At 41.6% G+C, this 23,357-nt stretch overlaps 1 protein-coding gene across 1 annotated transcript in view; it reads left to right on the forward strand.

Moving 5' to 3' along the window:
- LOC136874233 (transcription factor Sox-3) overlaps positions 1–23,357 on the forward strand; it is a 423,434-nt gene that overhangs the window by 152,114 nt on the left and 247,963 nt on the right. Inside the window, exon 3 of the mRNA XM_067147869.2 lies at positions 20,906–21,150. Within this exon, the coding sequence (XP_067003970.1) occupies positions 20,906–21,150 (245 nt within the window). The remainder of the gene's footprint in view (positions 1–20,905; positions 21,151–23,357) is intronic.

The raw sequence follows: 23,357 nt of genomic DNA on the forward strand, positions 1-23,357 counted from the left end.
TTGTGCAGAACTGATTTTCTTTTGACATCCGTAGCTGTCATCCACGTAGAGAAGAAATGTTGTAGTTTCACTGGATACTACCTCCGTGAAAGCATCATGAGTCAGAAGATTGAATAGCAAAGAGTGAGAGGATATCCTTGGAGGACACCATTCGTTCGGAATGATGTGTTCAGTATGCGTCACATACTCACTAACAGTTAGCATATTGTAACTACGTCCTCGAGAAGTTGACAAAGAGGGTTCCTTCGGCCTAAAATAAAGCATAGCTTTTTCCATTAGACTTGTTCTGTAGACTCCATCACAAGCCTTAGTGTAGTCTGTGAAAATTACGTATATGTGACCTCAAACTACGGCTGTAACATCCCAAATGATGGCGAGAATTTTCTTAATTGCCTAAGTTGTGGATCTTTGAACTATGAAAACGTATTCTTCTGTTGGGATCCTTGAGTTAAGGTGCGATTCAATATTATCTTAGACAGTACTTTTAATTTTGTACATTCGAGCGCAAATTTCAATTGTTATAGGCAGCGATTCATTTAACAATTCATTGGTTAAAGACTCTGGTCCTGGTGCTTTGCACTGCGTATATTTTTGAAAGGCGTAATTATTTCCTCAGCTGTTATGGGAGCTATGGCATACTGAGTTGTAGCGAAGATCTTTTGTCCAGTCATCTGGGTCTTTTGAAGAATATTCGAAAAATGTTCTTTCCTTTTTTCCATAGCTATCAAAGATCTGACTTTGGTTCCCCTAAATTCTAAGATTTTGTAGGAAGCAGTTTCCGCTTGTTATTATTGTTACAAACTTCCCCCATGCGGAGGCTGCCAAAAGGACAAAGTATGTCGACTGCACGGTATTTTGTTTTCTAAGTTACTGTTGACTTTGCTACTGTGCCACGTAGAAAAATCACAAGGCTCAGGAATAAATTTGCAATATTGTTGTTCAAATGCTATATAGATGATTGCGGAGTATGGTCACTGAACCTCGTATTTTGAGCATATTGAAGTCGCTTCAATCTGATAGATATTTTATATCGATGGCTTACTTCTAAAACCTCGTATCTCCCAATGCTCTTCCTATCCGTTATTTTGCCTGAGACTGGTCACGCCTCCCACCTACACATGGATATGAAGCCCATCAGAACCATCTTCGTTTTGTCCATTTTCCTATGCTAATCTATGAAGGAAAATAAACCTTAAATACAACACACTATAGGGGTACGTAAATTCGCCATACAAACAACTTCCCTACAATACGGTATGTTAAGGTCCATTTTCCTTTACACGTGCACGTAGGAAAATGGACACATGAAAATTATTCTGATTGACTGAATATAAATATGTGGCTGGGAGGCGTGACCAGTCTTAAGGAATATCATGGGTAGGAAGAGCATCGTGACATACGAGGTTTTAGAACTAAGCCATCGATGTGTCCTCTCGTCAGGGTATTCTGACGAATTCCTTTCGGAGTCATGTACTCTCTATCTGTGGAGGGTAGATTTCCTCTGATTATAAGATTTTCCATCAAACCCAGGATTTACTTTTCCTCTTTGGTGGTCTCTTTGCAGCAGATTTCAGTGGGATTCCTGGAGTGAATGCAGAACCTTACCGACATTGCAAGTCTGCACATAGAGTGCTATTGCATCTAGGCCCTATATTCAATAGTTGTTCTAACAAAACATTTTCAGTATGTCGTGGAGTCCATTGGTGCTCTGCATTCTTGACTTCCAGATTGTCTATCGTGAAATTGGAACGTGCTACCTTATAGGTGTCCATATACAGTATGTTTCTGTTCGTTCAGGTGTATGTCTTACCATTTATATAATACAACAATATCTATTTTGCTTGGTCCATTATTGGTAACATACGTTGGAATTGTCCCGATGTTTGCCAGAGAGAAGCCGTCTTCCTCTATGGTTTGAAAGACAGTGCTTGCTTTATTGTCAGCGTTATCCCTGTGGCAATTAAGCGAATATTAAGCGAGAATAACTGTTCACTAACTGTATTGCCTGTATGATACTTTCTATAACTGATTCTATCGAAGCAGTTGGTTTTATACAATTCAGTGCTTGCAAAGTGTTTGAATGTTATTATGGCTATATTTTCCTCCGTGTATTCGCTAACTGTGATCTAATAATGATTTTTTTTTTGTATTTGATTAAGACGCACCGACATACACTGCATACAGCAGACCTTCGTTGTATGTTGGGATTTACTTCAACTGAATAAGAGACTCGCTGATTAACAGACAGTTGTGGCCGATACATTCTAAGGAGATTTTTTATTTGCTAGTGGCTTTACGTCGCACCGACACAGATAGGTCTTATGGCGACGATGGGATCGGAAAGGCCTAGGAGTTGGAAGGAAGCGGCCGTGGCCTTAATTAAGGTACAGCCCCAGCATTTGCCTGGTATGAAAATGGGAAACCACAGAAAACCATTTTCAGGGCTGCCGACAGTGGGATTCGAACCCACTATCTCCCGGATGCAAGCTCACAGCAGCGCGCTTCTAACCGTACGGCCAACTCGCCCGGTAAAGGAGATTCTGCCAATATATGATAAGAGAAAACACTGTTAGAAACTAGATGCATCGGCAAGATTCCGTGCTCGTGACTGTATAAGGCCAGTACCGGACAGAGCGTTAAAACAGGCGTCAGCCTCTACTAGTGCTCCAAACTGTCTATGATGATGCAACAGCTTGGCGCTGAGAAAAGCGATTGCTGCCCGTGTGAGTACTAATAGTTTTTATTTCTTTATGACGACATGTAAGGCTGAAAAATTATTTTCGGAATATTTCTGCAAGGCAACGTGGAATTCTGTCAATTTTTAACGTTTCCACGAGATAATGGAATGTAAGTAATCACGTCGGATTAGAATAAGAATTCTTCCTTATTCGAAATAATTTCAGCTTGTGTTTTGTAGTAGTTCATGAGATCTGATTGTTGTAATACCCTCGTATGCCAGTCTCGCAGTTGTGCTATGTGGATTCTTTTAAGCTAAAGTGCGGATTTAGACACTTTATTCAAGAAATACACTCTTGAGAAGCTAAAAGGCATTAAGATTTCTTCAAGCCATTTCCACCGATCAGATTCGAGGATTGACATCGGGGTATACTAAGTTCTTAAAATTAGTGTTAAAGATATTGATATTTGGTTTTCACGACTGCTTTGCACTTGAAAGAGAATTTCAGGTTATTATGCTGTGTTGAGTTCATATACTGTCCATTGATATGCCAAAAGTCATGAGGTAGGAGTCTACATATGGATACGCAGTCCATCAGAACAATTTTCGTTATGTTCGTTTTCCTATGCGGAGAGGTAAACGAAAATGAACCATACATGCATTATGCACTAGGAGTGCGTAAATACGTCATGAAAACATACTTTCCTATAGTACGATACTGTAAGGTTCATTTTCCTTATAAATTGGCATACGAAAATGAACACAACAAAATTTGTTCTGATGAACTAAATATCCATACGTGACTGGGAGGCGTGACCAGTCTTAAGGAGAATAATTAACAGGAACGACATTGTAGGATACGAGGTTTCTACGGTGCAGCGACGATATGTTCTCAACACGATCCAAAAATCAGAAACCAAAGTCATGATTGTTGATCGTAAGAACAACAACAGTCCACATATCAAACAGATTGGAGGGTGTGAAGTTGTACATCAGTATGTATACCTAGGCTCCTTACTGTCCAATTCTGGTGGTTCCAAGGATGAAATAAAGCGCAGAATTGAAATAGCAAAGGTAGCAATGATCCGTCTGCGGAAGATCTGGAAAGATAACAACATCACCATTAAGACAAAAAAGAAGCTCGTTGAATCTCTAGTCTTCTCAGTCTTCTTGTATGGCGCAGAGACGTGGACCATCCTCAAGCGTGATCGTGAACGGATAGAAAGCTTTGAAATGTGGTGCTGGAGGAAAATGTTAAGGATTCCTTGGACAGCTCATCGCACGAACACATCAATCCTGAACCAACTTCAGACAAAAGTTCGTCTATCGTGTAAGGTCTCTCAACGAATTGTACGCTACTTTGGACATATAATGCGCCGAGATGGTAGTCTACAAAAGCTGATTGTGGAGGGCAAAGTCCAGGGAACCAGACAACGAGGACGAATACCTACGCGATGGATTGACATGGTGAACGGCCCCCTACAGTGTTCTCTCAGAGTAACCACATTGAAAGCTTTAGATAGGGAAGAATGGCGGAGTATGGTTCATCGACTAGAGGGCTGAATATTATGAAAGTCACGACGCCTCAGTCATGAGGCAAAATGAAGAAGAAGAAGAAGAAGAAGAAGAAGAAGAAGAAGAAGAAGAAGAAGAAGAAGAAGAAGAAGAAGAAGATAAAGCACTTCTATTCATTGCGTTGTCAATATGTCCGACATCGACAAAATATAGGTACCTCTACTTAATTTTCATACTTACAATACAATCTTCATTTATATAAAAAAAACCCATAATTCTCCTATGATCCGTAGAATTCCGAAAGTATGTGCCGCTACATAGCGTCATCCAATTGATTGCATAAAGACAGAGCTGTAAACATACAGTAGTTGTCTACACAATGAGCCTTCTGAGCAGCTTACACGGATTGTGGTCTTTGTCTGCAGGACGACGCTTCTAAAGACCTCGACTTCCATTCAATGAATCCTAAACTTGTAACACTGACAGGATCTGCGACATCCCTTGTTTGTTTCCGTTGTCGAATCGGATAAAATCTCTCTTACTAAAGCTTTTTTTTTTTTTTTACATTAACTGTGTTCATTCAATGAGCGAATGTTTGAGGGTTTAAAAAACTTACTATAGTATTCTGGAATATTTCTATAGAGACTGTGTAAAAGTGGGTGGCAGGGATTGAGAGTGAAATACTTTTTCAACAACTTCTCTACAGGAAATAAAATTATCGAGCCAGTGCAGGTTCTTTGCAGTAATCTTTTAATTCACATAAATAGGGCCTGATGTATGACACAGAAACAGTCGCTTTATTTTTTAATGGAATAGGGAATAATGTTATAGATGTATACGCAAATCTTCGGTATTGTGTCAGAATATATAGACATTTCATCAAACATTTCTCAAATTATATTCAGTGTAACATGTAGGAAGCATAATTTTCGTTCGCGTAAGTTTTAAAAGTATTGCACAGTTCATGTGGGCCCTATAGATAGTGAGGCATCAATATACCAAATAAGCACGCAAGGTTTTGGCAGAGCTGGGGCGAAACAACTAAAGAACGGTGGTGGTGATTATTGTTTTAAGAGGAAGTACAACTAAGCAACAATTATAACACTAACGAGAGGGGAAAATGGAAGGGATCCGACACTTCGAAAAATGAATGCATCGGCCAAAGGGAGACAAGGGCCATGACGGGCGTGAAAATGAATGGCTCCCTAGGATTCGCAAACGTAATAGCGTCGGGGTCGGAAAATAACAACAGTTCACCAAGGGAGATCGGATAGGAAAGAGGGAAGTGAGGAGCCTGGCACAAGTAAATGGAAGAAATGCTAGAATTCAGCAAAGGGCCACGTGGTCACCAATCTACGTTCCCAAGTTAAGAGGCCCTAGGACCCCTTTTAGTCGCCTATTACGACAGGCAGGAGATACCGTGGATGTTATTATACCGCCCCCACGCACAGAGGGGCTAAAGAATGAGCTGTTAAAAATCATTCAAAAGCAATTTCGAGGGTGTGTCGTGATGAATATTTTTGTTCAGAAGGTCTATCATACTCATTCATTCTGCGGATTAGCCTCACAGCGTCGGCCTCCATATCTGACAGGATTTTTGGACGGCGGAATTCCGTAGGTAATCAAAATTGGTTCAGTCTAAGTGTCTGCACATGGTAGTTGAGGCCATATTATTATTATTATTATTATTATTATTATTATTATTATTATTATTATTATTATTATTATTATTATTATTATTATTATTATTATTATTTGTGTATTTATTTACTATACCTTCCCTGATTATAAGGTTGTATTCAGACTAAAGTATAGTTTTTTTCAATACTTACACAACTTACCGTCACTGCTTAACATGTTATAAAATATTGAACCCATGACCTTTGTGCCCTAAGAACATTATGCATAAATTGACAATTCTGTTTAGAAGTTCGATTCTTGATAGCATGGATTTGACACGTGACGAGGGGGTGATTAGCTTCGGTCCCACGCTCTGGGATACGTGACGTTAGTCCCACGTGTCAACGGCGGAAGAATCTTAAGTCAGTTTTGCGAACTATTTCAAAGAGCGTGTACATGGCGTGACCCAAGCCAAGTCAAAAAAATATAGTGCCTATCAAAGGAGGTCAATTATCCCACAAATCGAACCCGAATGTCGGGAGATCCCAGGACGGGTTCGGCTCGCTAGGTGCAGGTCTTTTGATTTGACACCTGTAGGCGACCTGCGCGTCGTGATGCAGATGAAATGATGATGAAGACAACACATGCATCCAGACCCCGTACCAGGGAGATTAACCAATGATGGTTAAAATTCCCGACCCTGCCGGGAATCGAACCCGGGACCCCTGTGACCGAAGGCCAGCACGCTAACCATTTAGCCATGGATGCGGACGCTTCGCCTCTGAAGTCCCCTGAAAATCTGACACCACTGAAGATGCTCTCTACCTTATCATCCTTTGGTTGGCGTCGGACGCTGACGGTTTCTCTATCACAGGATTCTAAGAGCCAGCTGATAGGCCTTCTGCCGAATATCGTTTATGGTTAGGCCATAGAAAAGTGATTTCATTTGTATACAATAGGCAACCAATTATTGCTTTAAATTTGCTGGTGGGACAGTTTCCCCCTTAATTTATTATCAGCTGCAGCATTTTCGTCCGACACGTGTGATGATGCAAGGCGGAAAAGTGTAGTTTTAGGGACACCAAACTCGTTCGCAGCTTTCAGACATCCCATTTTCTTCTCACGCAGTAACTTGATAGATTTTGCCCATGCTGATGGATTCCATTTCTTTTGTTGTCTGTGATCTGGAGGTACAGATTTACTATACCCGGCGTTCCTTTGGCTGTGGAGAGATTAAAATACTATGAATTAAAACTAACAGCGATATATGTCCTTAATCATGAAGTAATTACTTATATCTTGCATTTATACTAATAGCGTAATAAGGTATGGCATAGATGCGAGGTAGACGGTTAAAATCGCTCTTTCACATAAATACTAATGGCACTACAGTTACCTAAACACGGGAGAGAGGTGTAGAATACTTGAAACTCACGTGGTCCATAGCCCCCTTCCTTATAAAGTAACGTTTTACACTTTCTTACACGTCACGTCTTACCTGAAAATTCAATTATAATTTGAGAACCCATTAAATTCCTTCTAAGCTACACTGGAGTTACAGAATAATAACACAACACAGTTCTCAAAATTGTGTAATGAGTACGCACCTGTAAAAGTATCTGCAATCTCTGTTGGAGAACAACGACTCTTATTGCAGCTGAAGGAACACTGGGGGCAAGCTGCCATCTCGTGGAGATTAAGGGTATTATAGCAGTCTAGTTTCAACGTTAACGTTTAGGCAGTCGCACATATCAGGGTAGATATCGTCGTATTCCATAACCCCCTTACATAACCTCTCCTTTATTATTATTATTATTATTATTATTATTATTATTATTATTATTATTATTATTATCGATTTGACTCGAATAGAAATAGGGAAAGTAATCTAGAAGAATAGCGGAGCTATATAGAGGAAAACAGCGGGATAATTTGTGGACATACCGGCGTCTCTTAATATTTACTTAAACTGAAATGAAATGTCGTATGGCTTTTAGTGCCGGGATATCCCAGGACGGGTTCGGCTCGCCAGGTGCAGGTCTTTCTCTTTGACAACCGTAGGCGACCTGCGCGTCGTAATGAGGATGAAATGATGATGAAGACAGCACATACACCCAGCCCCCGTGCCATTGGAATTAACCAATTAAGGTTAAAATCCCCGACCCGGCCGAGAATCGAACTCGGGACCCTCTGAACCGAAGGCCAGTACGCTGACCGTTCAGCCAACGAGACTTAAACTAAATCAGTATTAAAACAATCTACATATCGATGGCTTGCTTTTAAAACCTCGTATGCCCCAATGCTCTTCCTACCCATTAGCCTATAATCCTTAAGGCTGGTCACGCCTCCCAGGCACATATTTATAGGCGCTCCATCAGAATAATTTTCGTTATATTCATTTTCCTATGCGGGTGTGCAAAGGAAAATTAACCTTAGGCTTCGATCACATTGGAGGCATGCTTGTGCAAGTAATTTGGTGGCGCGCGCGTGCGCAAGCTGGCGTGAACTGCAATGTGTCACACTAAATGCAAGCGGGTGCAAGTTAATTATTATGAACAGGTCAGTCGAAACAGAGATGTCGGATGATTAGAACATGAGTAAACGGGTTGGGTCTCACAGACCCATCATCATATTTATTTTTTATAGTATTCTAATATATTTTTATTTTCAGTATTCACTCCCTCCTATTCCGCTAACATTATAAACACATTGCTGTCACAAATCCGTTGATGATTAACACTTACTTAACATTTTACAAAGCAATTCTCTAACCACTGCAAATTTACACACAATATTTTATTTGATCACAAAATTCAGAACTTATCAAGTCAAAATTTATGAAATCGTCATAACCTAATCTTCACGATCCAGAATGTTCACTGGAACATTCACATTTCAGCTTTACATTCACTGCATACAAATACGGAGTGTTCAAGATACATTTACTTTCTGCACAAACAGCACGATTAGCGGGTCTTTTCTGACTGTACAGCATGCACGACGTCCTCTTTTATTTTCTGTATTTTCACGTCCTGCTTCTGCCGTCAACCCAGATATCCTTGCAGTATCGCGAATGCTCTTAGGAAGATATCTTGAGACAGCTCTTTCTCTTATTTGTTCTTCAGTTAGAAGAAACAAGAGTTTCTAAAAAAAATTATTCTGTTCTTTGCGTCTGGAGAGTTAGTGTTGTTGGCTCTGAATATTAAATATTTGTTAAAGCCTGTAATATTCAGCAACGCATAGAAGACCACCATTGTCCCACTTATGGTGTTTCGAGCCGTCCTTTCGTCTACACAGCCTACACCACCCTTAGCTGAATTATAGAAAGTGACTGTTACAGGCTTCCTCTCTCCTCCTATACTTTCCTCAGTTTTATCATCGCTGTGCATCGACGAGAGGAAAACCATAGTAAATTTCATCATCTGTTAATGGTTCCTCCAATAATGCGGCAACTCGTTCCATATCACGTGGATTGCTGACATCATAACACTCCTTTTTCTTAGACCTACGAAGAAACGAACTCATTAGTCCAGGTCAACCCATTTTCAGTCTCACCTCTGTACTTAAAACACAAGGAACTAAGGTGAAAGACAACCAGGCTAGCTAAACCGCGGATTTGGACAAGAAGCTAAGATATAATCACCCTATAATCTTCTTTATGTACACGGTTAACATGGAAAGAGTAAAATGCTTATGTTAAAAAAACTTACACGACTGCACGGGTTGGGTCTCACAGGCCCACAGAGCACTTTAACTTACCACTGCTCACGTTCTAAAGCTATGAATTCCATGTTCGTCTGCAGAAATACTACACCGGTGAAAACAGGAAGGTATGCAGCTATCACCGTCTATCAGAAAATGTTGGAAATACCAGCGCATGGGTCTCACAGACCCAACCCGTGCATTGGCGGGTTAAAATTTTTATTTTTGAATGAGCAGCAAATGAGGGAAGAGTGGGTGAACGAGAATTTTTTGGACAGAGAGGAAGATGGAGAGTATGCACGAATATTCAACGATTTGCTTAGACAGCCTGATAAGACTTTTGAATACTTCAGAATGATACCAGACACTATCTACCTGGACAAAATCACACCTAGAATAAAGAGGCAATCTAATTTCCCAAAGTGTGTATCACCTGAAGAGAAGCCTCGATGTTCAGAAATCAGCTGAGATCACGCACGCTTGCAAGTACAAAACAAATATTTTTGTTTCGAAGTGGAGTCGGATCAAGCTTGCGCAAGCGTGCGCTTGCTTGTGGCGGGCAGTGTGAGCGGCGATGGACAAATCATCACTTGTTTCTGACGCTCTCCTGCAGATTTTGTTTACATGTGCACGCTCGCGTCACCAAATTACTTGCAAAAGCGTGCCTCCAATGTGATCGAAGCCTTAAGTACATTATACTGTAGGAGTGGATAAATGCGCCACGCAAACAACATTCCTACAAAATGACACGTTAAGGTGTATTTTTCTTTCCTCGTCGGCATAGGAAAATGAACACAACGAAAATTATTCTGATGGACTGCGTATAGATATGTGGCTGGGAGGCGTGACCAGTCATAAGGAATATAATGGGTAGGAAGAAGTTTTAAAAGAAAGCCATCGATATAAGTTATAAATATAATAAGATTAAATCAGATATTTTCGATTATCTATGCATATTTCAACAAGTGAATGCAACAAAGTTACGTTTTCCGATTTCTGTTGTACGCGCCATTGTTATTTTGTATGTTCCTGTATCTCATGAAAATGGCTGAGTACAGTTCAACATTTCTAATTTAAAGCAAGTATTATCTGACTTAAAATATAGGGTAGTAGTGCAAATTATGAGATGAGCCAAAACATAAAATCGTCAATATCTTATTGAAAATACGCCATAGGATGAAATATTTTATTCGTATACCATTACCTCTGTTACACACCCCCTGCCAGTCGTGAGAGGTGACTATAAGGGGTGACTCGCCATGGGCTTTGAAGTTGAGAGAGTGTGAATTAGTGACCACGGACTTCCATTTATTGTTCTTATGCCAGCGTCGTAAATTTCAATAATAACAATGTTATTGACTTTACGTCCCACTAACTACTTTTACGGTTTTCGGTGACGCCGAGGTACCGGAATTTAGTCCTTCAGGAGTTCTTTCACGTGCCAGAAAATCTGCTGATACGAGGCTGACGTATTTGAGCACCTTCAAATACCACCGGAATGAACCAGGTTCGTTCCTGCCAAGTTTGGGTCAGAAGGCCGGCGCCTTAACTGTCTTAGCCACTCAGCCAGGCGTAGATTTCAATTTTTCCATTTCGTCAACTACTCTTCTCCTCCGATTGTGAATGTTTGCAAGACCCATTCTTCGTTGGTCTTCACTTTCTTTTACCACCACCACCACCACCATCGGCTTTGATGAAGTGGCCGTGTGAGCCATACGGAGAAGCATTGGGGATTTATGGACACAGCTCTGGATATATATTAAACCACAGGCGACAAAGATAAAAAAAAAGGATGATTAGACTTGTTATGCAATTATTTCAAGAAATTAGAGACAGAACAATCCACAATCCCAGCTGCACGTACGGGTCTACGCGGGCGCTTTATTACTTTAAGATTGAAGGTTGAAGCGGATAACACTCCATAAAGGCAATATGTCTGTATCATTCTCGTTCGGTATGTTTCAGTACTCCTGCTATAACTGAAGGAAATGTAAATTTAAGAACTGTATCGCTCTCATCGATTTGTGGAGCAGTGCCATGTATTCTGGGGGCTAGGCGAGGAGTTGACAGCTCCAGGCGAATGGTCGGTGTCAAGCGGCGCGGCATTTGTGTTGGTGGGGAGAGGGGACACTGTGTTATGCAAATCTCTCTCCCACCCTCTTCTTCCTCTGTAATGGGGTGGAACTAAACAGCGGTCTCCAGTGGCTTAAGTATCACTCTACTTCACTTGCCTGATCGCATCCGTAATCACACACAAAGTGCTTGATGGCTGCTCAGTTGCCGAAATTATTATTATTATTATTATTATTATTATTATTATTATTATTATTATTATTATTATTATACAAGTTGCTTTATGTTGCACCGACAGAGATAGGTCGTACGGCGACGATGGGGGCAGGAAGGATCTGGGAGTGGGAAGGAACCGTCCGTGGCCTTAATTAAGGATGTCGTTACGCTGATCACGTGAAACTCCAATATCTGCAGGCCATCTGACTGGCCAAAAGTCATCCTTACAAGTCAAGGCAATGAACGGGGTGTATTTGTTACGAGTTTGTTTATATTATTATTATTATTCTTTTCTGGCCTTTTCCCAGTTATCTGAAGTAGACATTAATGCGGATTAAGCCCATTTTTATGGCCGGATGTCCTTCATGATGCCAACCCTATGCGGACTGACCTTTTCCTTATTGCTTGTTCCTGGGGCAGTTATAGGGTGATATGTTGTGTGTAAATGACGAATTTTATTAAGACGATCACAGACACTAACCCCCGATCTAGAGGAGGTAACCAAATGGTTAAAATCTCCGACACGGCTATGAACAGAAGGCCAAAGAACCTTTTTTAAATTATTATTATTTCTTTACTTAATCCGTTTACCCTTCAGTATTGGTTTTTCCCTCAGACTCAACGAGTGATCCTACCTCAACCGCCTCTAGGGCTATGTCCTAGAGCGTCAGGCTTTACGTCAGGGATACAGCTGGGAGGAGGACCAGTACCTCTCCCAGTGCTGGTGTGGTGAACAGGAGCCTTGTGGTGGGGGGATAGGAAGATTGAAAGGGATAGACAAGGAAGAGGGAGGAAGCGGCCGTGACCTTAATAGGTATCTTGCCGGCATTTGCCTGGAGGAGAAGTGAGAAACCATGGGAGACCACTTCGAGGATGGCTGAGGTAGGAATCGAATCCCCCTCTACTCAGTTGACTTTCCGAAGCTCAGTGGACCCCATTGAAGCCCTCGTACCACATTTCAAATTGCGTGGAAGAGCCGGGAGTCCGGGTGTGACAGCTAATCACAATAGCCACTACAACACAGAGGTGGACTAAATTATTATTATTATTATTATTATTATTATTATTATTATTATTATTATTATTATTATAACCAAACCCCATGGTACTACAGCCCTTGAAGGGCCTTGGCCTACCAATCGACCGCTGCTCAGCCCGAAGGCCTGCAGATTACGAGGTGACGTGGGGTCAGCACGACGATTCCTCTCGGCCGTTATTCTTGGCTTTCTAGACCGGGGCCGCTATCTCACTGTCAGATAGCTCCTCAATTCTAATCACGTAGGCTGAGTGGACCTCGAACCAGCCCTCAGGTCCAGGTAAAAGTCCCTGACCTGGCCGGGAATCGAACCCGGGGCCTCCGGGTAAGAGGCACGCACGCTACCCCTACACCATGGGGCCGGCATTATTATTATTATTATTATTATTATTATTATTATTATTATTATTATTATTATTATTATTATTATTATTATTATTATTTAGGTTATGTACTTTGAACGAGTGAAACAAGTTTGTTTGGTCCACGATTCTAAACATTGTTTTAACGTGAGATATATTGATAGGATCAGAGCAAAATTGGGAACAGTGAACCAGTATCATAAAATAAATTGTATGATGTTTTATAATAGTGACGAATATGGCTTTAAGGGGAAAGTTATGCGTGCACCAGACCATCAGAGTACTGAGGCAGAACGAATGCAAGTCTTATGCGATGTGACACCATGCCCACTTCTTTATCCATCTCACTGAGCCAAAAACGAGCCTCTACATGGCTCAGTGACGTTTTAGTGATGGCAGTATAAAAACTAGCCACATGGTACTCATCCATGCGTGTACTCTGGATCCCTAAGCGGTTCAGACATAGTGAAGTGAGAAACAGATACTGAGGCGGGAGGACAGGGAGTTGATTGTTGCTGAAACCCTTCATGTCAGAAACTGTAGAAATGAGTTCCATTCGACTGAAGTTGGTACTGAGTGCAAATAATTTGCACGAAAAAGATTTTAATAATGACTTGCGGAACGTACGAAGGGCGTAGTGTATTGTTTTACACTGTATATTTTCCACGTCCGGGTATGGTTCACGTTTCACTTTTGAAGTTGGTGACGTGTAACTAGCGTCTTGTTCCACCGTTTGGTAGCAGCACACGCACAGGGCAACCAATGAACACGTCATAGCCATTTCATAACAACACTGTCAGCGTAGGAGCAGACAAAATGGAAAGCAACCGTCAGGGACAGCGCTTTACGAATTGGTTCCTATGGAAAGAAGGCGTGACCACTGAAGAAATTCATCGGCGCTTGGTGGTGGCAGTCTGTGGAGAACATGCGCCGTCACAGAAAACAGTTTACAATTGGCTGGAAGGTTGGAAAACAGGGCACACATGGGTGGTCAAGGGAACCGGTTCTTGAAGGAATGTGGCAGTGTGAACACCAGCCAACATCGCCCGGGTGGAACAGGCCATCTAAGGAGACAAATACGTCACATTTACGGGAGTGGAGGCAGCCATTGGAATTTGCCGAAACACTATGCAGCGGATCGTGCACAGCCACTTACAGGTGGGGAAGGTGTCTTCTACGTTGATGCCTAGACTCTTGTCTGCAGAGGAAAAGCAGAGGCGTGTGGACGTGTGCAGAGAACTTTCGCAACGCCATGATCAAGCTCCAGCTGACTTCATGGCTAGGCTTGTGACTGGTGGTGAGACACGACTCCATTCCCATGATCCGTTTTTCGACAACTTATCTATTCGAGGACGGGTTTTCATCCGTGGTGTATCTAAACAGTAAGTACGGTACCACACACCAGGAAACTGTGTCGCTTCATGCCGACACACCCATACCTCTGAAATTTTGATGATTCGTAATCTCAGAATGAAGGTTAAAGTTCATTCTTAGTTATTATTTTGGCATTGAGGCTAACATCTAACGTTTAGTGAAACTTTCATACAAATAGGAAATGTTGCGTTATTTTATTATCGTTGCATAATACACTAGTGTCCAAAAGTTAAGCATAATCACTAAACGAGGCCATACCACCTGATAGGAATATCAGACGGTTTGCTGAACAAACATAAGCTGACTCACACACCATATGTCACACAACTTGTCCAAGTCTTCCACAACAAAATATGCTGTTAATATGGTGTATGGTTACCCCTAACGGCCACACATGCTTCGCAGCGACGTGGCATGTTCTCTATCAGATGGTCCAAGAGCTCTTGTGGCAGTCGATACCATTCCTCCGAAAGGGCAATGCGAAGGTCTTGGAGGGTCCTTGGTGGAGGCTGACGGGATGCAATTCGCCTCCCCAATGCATCCCAGGCATGCTCTGTAGGATTCAGATCCGCAGAACTCGCTGGCTAGTCCATGCGATGAATGTCTTCCCCAGCGAGAAATGCATCCACCAGAGCAGCGCGGTGCGGTCGGGCATTATCGTCCATTAAGAGGAAGTCTGGACCAACTGCACCTATGAAGAATCGAACATGTGGTCTCATTACCTCATCCCTGTAAGTCCTAGCGTTAACAGTATTCCTCGGACCACCATGAAGACGTGCAGGTCCGTATGCCATTCAACATGATGCCGCCCCACGCCATGACGCTACCACCACTGTAATGGTCCAGTTCCACGATGTTCCTGTGGTTGTTTCGGCTACCCGGTTCTCTCAATATTAATGTGCGACGGGAATCGTTCTGCAAACTGAAGCGAGATTTCATCTGTGAAGGGCATATGCCTCCATTCATCCATTCATGGTCCAGTTTCGATGTTGACGGCTACACAGTAAACGGACCCGTCTCTGTGCTAGAGTGAGCCGGATGCACCCCGCTGGACATCGAGCAAACAGCGCTGCTGTTCTGGGCCTCAGGTACACAGTTTGCCGGGAAACGGCAACTCCTGAGACGGCTGCAAGCTTCGTCGACAATTGTCTTGCAGCTGCACTCTGATTTCGTCGGGCGGTTAAGGCCATATATTGGTCCTGCTGTGGGATGGTTACCCTTGGTCAACCTGGTACTGGCCTACGACTAACATCTCCTATGTCTCGAAATCGTCTCCAAAGGGTGGAAATGACACTTTGTGGCATATTCAAGGATACGGCGACTTCGGTCTGTGTCTGGCCTGCTTCCAGGCGATCGAGTATTCTACCCTGCAAAACAGGGTCCAAATGGCGTCGTTGTGCCATTATGTTGTCACGTTCACCACGAAGCTACACTCCGCACACTATAACAGGGCAAATACGACTGAGGGAATATGTGGCGCAGGCACTGGCTGTGTTTACCTTGCGGTTACGCCGCTAACTAAAGCAGGGAACACTCCTTTCCTATACAGAGCGAACACGTAAGGTAAGTAGGCGCATATGTCGTGCGATTTGCAGTCTATATCCTGTTGCCTTGCGTACTCGTAACTCATGCTTAACTTTTGGACACTAGTGTACTTGATGCAGGCACAAACTATTACATATCTTGTGATTTGTTACAAAAATTGTATTTCATTTCATTAATCTTGTCTTATTTAGGTTATTCTGTGCATTTAAAAGAATGTTTTTCAATCAATTTAAACAAACTGCCCTAATAATTAGGCAAATACCTTACACATTTTAAAAGATATCATTTAAGGATGTTTTCGTATGGGGGTACATTGAACTTATAGTCATGAATGAAGGGTATAATCTTATAGATGTTTGAGAACCTCTGATCTAGACGACAGTGGAGGACACTACGAAGCGCGAGGACTGCTCATGCATCTGCGCACCACACACGCACAAGCACTTTCATTATGTTCTGTCATTATTTTGCAACCATACCCCCCTCCCCACCACTACCACAACCAATCGGTAGATCCTGGCTACGTTACTGTGCACAACTGTTTAAACGTGGGGACGGAAGGATTCACATCAGTGTAACCGCAGAAAAGAAAAGCAAACGGTGAACCATCTCCGTGCGTTCAGAGGTAAGATAGATAGGAGACCTGAACGGATGAACCTCTTCATTGACTTTCTCACCTTGATTTAGAACTGTGATTGCGAATTTGAGAAACGTGTGTAGTCATGTTTGTATGTCTGTGTATATAAAGTAAATACTCATTTCTTTATACGCTAAGCAAATAAACTGTTACGCTCACGTTAACATGGCACCTGGTCTGGGAGTAAGTACCTTATGTCGGCTATCGTATCAATAAACTTGTGCCATTGCTTACGCTCACATAAACATGAGAGTAAGCTATAACGCTAATAATCACAAATGACTTCGCAAATATTTACATTTTAATTTTTCAAATAAAACATAGTTAGCTATGTAATACATCGCTCTGAGAAGGTATGTGCAAAATTTCGTGAAATTCCATCTAGCAGACCTGATGTCGTTTCAGAAGACAGACAGACAGACAGACAGACAGACAGACAGACAGACAGACAGACAGACAGACAGACAGACAGACAGACAGACAGATAGATAGACAGACAGACATTATTATACTGTGTAGAGTGTCCTTGCAAAAGGTTTCAGTATTTACACAAAAGGCAGCACGCAACAAACGAAGATCCTATGAACTTTGGTCGCGAACCCAATATCTTCGGAGTTATTGTCTCTACCACTACTATCAAAGGTCGTCATGTCTTTGATCTACTCTTCACAACACGTGATCGATGTGAGCGCCATGCACTGCAATGCAGCCTCCCACCCTACGTCACATGGAATCACACATTCGTTGGAACACCCCTGACTGTTGTCGGATTGCATCACAGACACTGAACACGCGTTCTTGTAGTATATCGACATCATTTATGGGGACCGCACACACCATGGCCATTACAGATCTCCAAAGCCAAGAATCTCAAGGATTAAGGTCAGGCGAACGGGCAGGCCAAGATATTCGCCCTCCACGACCAATCTATCGCTCATGGAAGACCCTTGTTAGGTTTCGCCTAAACCTAAGATTAAAATGGGCCGGCGATCCATCATTCATATCCCATATTCGAGTCGTTTACGACTAATGATTAGGTAGGAACATGTTTCCGTCGTTTGTTGCTTACGACCCTAAGTTTGTTGCATGCCGCCTCCTCTGTAAATATTAGAACATTTTTCAAGGATACAACGTACATTGGAACCTAGATATCTCGAATCACCTCGGGAGCTAAATTTTATTTCGAGTTATCGAAATTTTGAGATATAGAGAATACCATTTTTGAGCATGTATAGAAAATAATTGAACCATAAGTATCTACGGGCTTATACTGAATACATTATTTTTAACAGTATTTAAAGTAAGGCTCCATGGCTAAATGGTTAGCGTGCTGGCTTTTGGTCACAGGGGTCCCGGGTTCGATTACCGGCAGGGTGGGGAATTTTAACCAGTATTGGTTAATTTCGCTGGCAAGGGGTCAGGGTGCATCCTGTGTGTCGTCTTCATCATCACTTCATACTCATCACCACATCCTGGTTGCCTACGGGTGTCAAGTCGAAAGACCTGCACTAGGCGAGCCGAACATGTCCTCGGACATTCCCGACACTAAAAGCCATAAGCCATTTCATTTCAACAGTATTTAAAAATTATACAAACAAACTCTATTTTACGTCATCATTTTAATTATAACCCTTATTAGAGTAACGTTCTAGAAGACAGGGTAAGCCTATGTGGCTCAGACGGCAGCGCGTCGGCCTCTCACCGCTGGATACCGTGGTTCAAATCCCGGTCACTCCATGTGAGATTTGTGCTGGACAAAGCGGAGGCGGGACAGGTTTTTCTCCGGGTACTCCGGTTTTCCCTGTCATCTTTCATTCCAGCAACACTCTCCATTCTCATTTCATAGCATCTATCAGTCATTAATAAATCACTTTGGGAGTGGCGACCCCATTGTACTAACAGCCTATATCTGCTTCATTCATCACATCCCTGAGCCGATCAATGACTGGAAAACAGGTTGCAGGTTTTCATTTTTTCTAGAAGACAGGATACAGTACATACAGAAGTTACACAAGAATCACCTTTGGAAAAAATCCGTCGGTCTCTTCTGTTTGTTACTGTTAACCTTTCCTCCCTTCACGTTGAAACTTCTCGTCAGTACCACGCAGCCGAGATTCGTGAATGGAGCTTGTCATCCGCGACTTCGGGGGTTGCTTTCGTATGTGAACGGTAATTAATTCACACCCGAGAAACAGCAAGTATCAGTTTTTCGGTTCCCGTCATATTAGCTCCCAGCATCACTGCAAACCTTTGTTTACTTGATTCGTTACTTGATTTGTTCCTCACAAACCAGATATGCCGTATTGCACAGTTAATGTTGCACAAAATTCGAGTTACAGAGTACCTTTTGCTTCAAGAAATCGAGAAATTTGTGTAACCGAATTTCGAGTAATAGATAAATAAATACACGTGAAGAATAGGGCGAACGGCCGGGAAATTGAAGTTACTTCGAGATAGTGAAAATTCGAGTAATGGCGGTTCAAGATATCGAGGTTCGACTGTATATACAGATGATCGTATAATACTTTTCTAAAGCAATGTGTGTTCATGAAGAAATTCGCTATAGTAACTACGAAACGCAAAAACTCTCTCTCTCTCTCTCTCTCTCTCTGTGTGTGTGTGTGTGTGTGTGTGGAGGGTGCACTGTTAACATGCTAGAACATCTCTCGGTTTGTATATACCAAGCATATCTTGTAAAATGTAGTGCTGTTAGCCTACTTACATTTAGTGTATGGTAGTTAGGAAATGTATGGCATGTTTATGTATTCTGCGTCATCGCAGATGGGCAGCTAAATTTGTTTAGTCTGAATTTCTTGTTGCTTTTACTAATTATCAGCATTGTTTGTCTATCCAATATTGTGTTGATGACATAAAGGGGTCTATTTATGATTATTTTATAGAGTATTTATTCCTAATAATACTCGAACTCGTTCAGGTTATGAATGATGAATTAATTTATAATCAATTTTATAATATTTTTTTCTTGACAAGTATATAACCCCGCAAGGTGGCGAATGTTTTCACAAAAGTCAGTAACATTATAGGTACGTACTTGGTTAGTTTATACTGAGTTTCAGATTCTCTGAGAAAGAAAGAGAGAGAGAGAATAGCGTGAGAAGATGCACTCTCCTCATTAGACTTTTACCTTCTAACAAGCCAAAGAGCTCGTTATTTTGTACATTATGACAAAAAGCCACAGTTGTAGCCCTTCAGGCAAGCAACTCAATGTTGAAAACATCCTAAGGATATGACCTACGCATTTTAGGTAAATAACATATAATAAAGTACGAGAATATATTATTTATTTATTCCTAAACATTGCCGGTCTGATTGGCTCAGACGGTTGAAGCGCTGGCCTTCTGACCCCAACTTGGCAGGTTCAATCCTGGCTCAGTCAAGTGATATTTGAAGGTGCTCAAATACGTCACCCTCGTGTCGGTAGATTTACTGGCACGTAAATCAACTTCTGCGGCACCAAATTCCGGCACCTCGACATCTCCGAAAACCAAACAAGTAGTTAGTGAGACGTAAAGCAAACATTATTATTATTATTATTATTATTATTATTATTATTATTATTATTATTATTATTATTATTATTCCTAAACATTACAATCCTGTTCTTAATCATCGTTACCCGATCGATTAGATTATCAGTTTGCCTTTTTCTACCACTACGAGCGCTAATGTGAGTCAGTGTATCGTTTCATTTAAGCCCCACTACGAGCGCTAATGTGAGTCAATGCAGAGTTTCACTTAAACCCTTATAACTCATTCTTGTGGAAATTTTTTAAAAAGATAAAATGACGCCTGAGGTATTGACCGAAGGAACACATTACAGAAATATTTCTAAATAAGTTAATTTTGCTAGGATTTGAATAAAAAAGAAAATGAGTAAAGAAACAAGCGATTTTAGGCTGTTTTCCGGAACTGCATTTAGGCCGGGAGTGATTTTCGAAATTTGTTTTTTTATTTTGATAGAACTATCCAAGACTCACAATTTGAAAATTTTCTGGACCTTTTAGCCCTTCAACTTGTGGCACAATTGAGGAAATTGCTTCCTTTTATGTTTTTTTTTAGTATGTGGACCCTTACTTTGTCTGCTAAGAAACGTTTCCAACATTAAAAAGAGTGGTTTTGTGTTGCAGGGCGGCGGGCGCCATGTGTGACGGAGGTTTTGGGGACGGACTTGGCCGGATGGCTAGCCTGGCCCCGGTTCCCGTGTCTCAAGCCGCTGCCATCAGCATGGCTGGAGCTGGAGCTCCCAAGAAGAGTCAAGATGACCACATCAAGAGGCCAATGAACGCCTTTATGGTGTGGTCTCGTCTCCAGCGACGTAAAATTGCTCAGGAGAATCCCAAGATGCACAACTCGGAGATATCCAAACGGTTGGGTAAGTCACACTTCATATTCACGCCTAGCATTAAAATATAGCAGTTGTGATAAAACACTGTATGCTCAGTATATTAAACTATAATGGAACAAAGATATGTACGTCCAAGACCACAATAACAGGAGAGGTAGGATTACGTTAATTATATTAGATTAAATTAAGTTAGGCTAGGTTATTATTATTATTATTATTATTATTATTATTATTATTATTATTATTATTGTAAGGGATTTATAAGCATAATGTGAAAAAAATATACGATGAAAATATAAATTAAAATAAAGTATTAAACTAGAATGTCCAGCTTCAACAACCAGTCCATTGCACTTGGTGTCAATTCATGCAGAGCCCGTAAACGGTCCTTAAATGCTGACAGTGGACAGCTCTCAACAACATGGAGAAATTTCTGCTTCTCACAAGGGAACTGTCCATACTGTCATATCGAAATCGACAGTGAAATTTCGCAGAGACCACGAGGAGACCCGCAAAATAGCGATGTACAAAAATGTAGCTGCCATTTCGAACTAGAAGGTTTACATAGAAACCGTGATACAAAATCCGTATGACAACGCATCTTACTGGACAACCCTTGCTTCTTGCTGGCTCACGCGGCGCATAGCGGAGTGGAGTTGCAGTTGTGCTGGAGAGAGAGGAGAGAACGACCTGGCAGGCTGCGACGCGCCAAGGTCATTTTATTGTTACGGAACGAATGTGAAACATAAATGAGGTGCGTTAATCGCATGATAAAAACACATATAATTTTGCCACCATGCACAACGAATATGCACTTTGAGGCCACATTGTTCTTCAGATTTCTTTACTTGTTTGAAGGCAATATTTTGCAGGCGCTTCGAACTCGGGAGGTCTCTCCGTTGTATAATTCGTTACGAACCATGAATATTTAATCATGTCCTTGAACCGTGGGGAAGAAAATTGAAAGTTAATGAAGGATTGCATTTTAAGTATGCCGTTTCTCTGATAAACATCAATCTAAAAGTCTTCACAAGTCGGCACAATATCTGTTAAGCGGCGATACAAAGCCTTGAACTGCCGGAAGAAAAAACTTGTCCAAGGGCTGTATTTTCCCTATAGTGCCGGGAGGAATCTATAGAATTTCTATACTGTTGCCTGAGGGAATGTGTTCAAGACAGTTCTTATCAGTATAAGTAGTCCAGGAATCTAGCAGTAGCAAACACTTCTCTTCCCCAAATGGGAAGGATTCTTTAAACCAATACTTTAATTCCTGTTTCCCTATTTTCCCTGATTTCGTGGCTGTTAAAATTATATTTCTGGCATGAAACATTTCTTTGGAAAGTTCCAGTTGCCTCCCGTAGTACAATGAATTATTTCGGGAAAAGAGTGCCGGCCATACCAGTTGTAGGCATAATATTATTGTGTACGAATGGGCGAGTGCACTAACTGATTGAGCAACTGTTTCTGTATGTTTCTCACCAACAAACGATAGAGTCCTTTTCGCTTTCATTTCACGCACGAAACAACTCTGATCAGTATTGTATGTTGAAGAAGGGTTGTAGTCTAAAAATCGCTCTGTAGCCACTTCCACAGATTTCTTTGCGACTTTATTTTTCTCGTCTTCTTCTTGCAGATACGTACGGCATATAAATTTCGTAATTTTTCTACTTTTTATTTTGTAATTTTTCTTACAAAGACTCAACCAACTAGCACGTGCGCTGAAATTAGTTCGTCCCATTGAAATCTCTCTTGAAATTTGCAAGGCCCACAGTCGCAGGTCTTCATCGCATACATTCCGCTTCAGTCTTCATGCTTCTGTAAAGCGAGAAAATAATTTTGTATGCATCAATTTCCTGTGTTCAGTGGGGCTTACTGATGTAGATTCTAATTGGTTCTTCCACCTGTACAGTTATCGTAGGGATGTCACCTCACGAAAACTTTTGCGAACAGTGGTTAATGAAAGCCGCCTCTAACCTCCCCCCACCCCCTTATTTAAGAATAAAATTTACAGCTTTTCTCTTGTACGCAAGGTCTACGGTTTGTTTCACTTTCTTTTGTGGACTAGAAGCATAGCTAGAGCTAGTAGATTTGCTCGGTGACTGCGGTGTCTCTTCACTGGATTAACGGGAATCAGACTCGGGGCTCAAAATCGGATCCGTAACACATCTTGTTCCTGCCAATGGTGTGCTACCTTCTCTTTCAGATAACGCAGATGAGGTATCGCTGCTTTCACT

Source organism: Anabrus simplex, chromosome 1 (assembly GCF_040414725.1).
Source record: "Anabrus simplex isolate iqAnaSimp1 chromosome 1, ASM4041472v1, whole genome shotgun sequence".
Classification (NCBI taxonomy): Eukaryota; Metazoa; Arthropoda; class Insecta; order Orthoptera; family Tettigoniidae; genus Anabrus; species Anabrus simplex.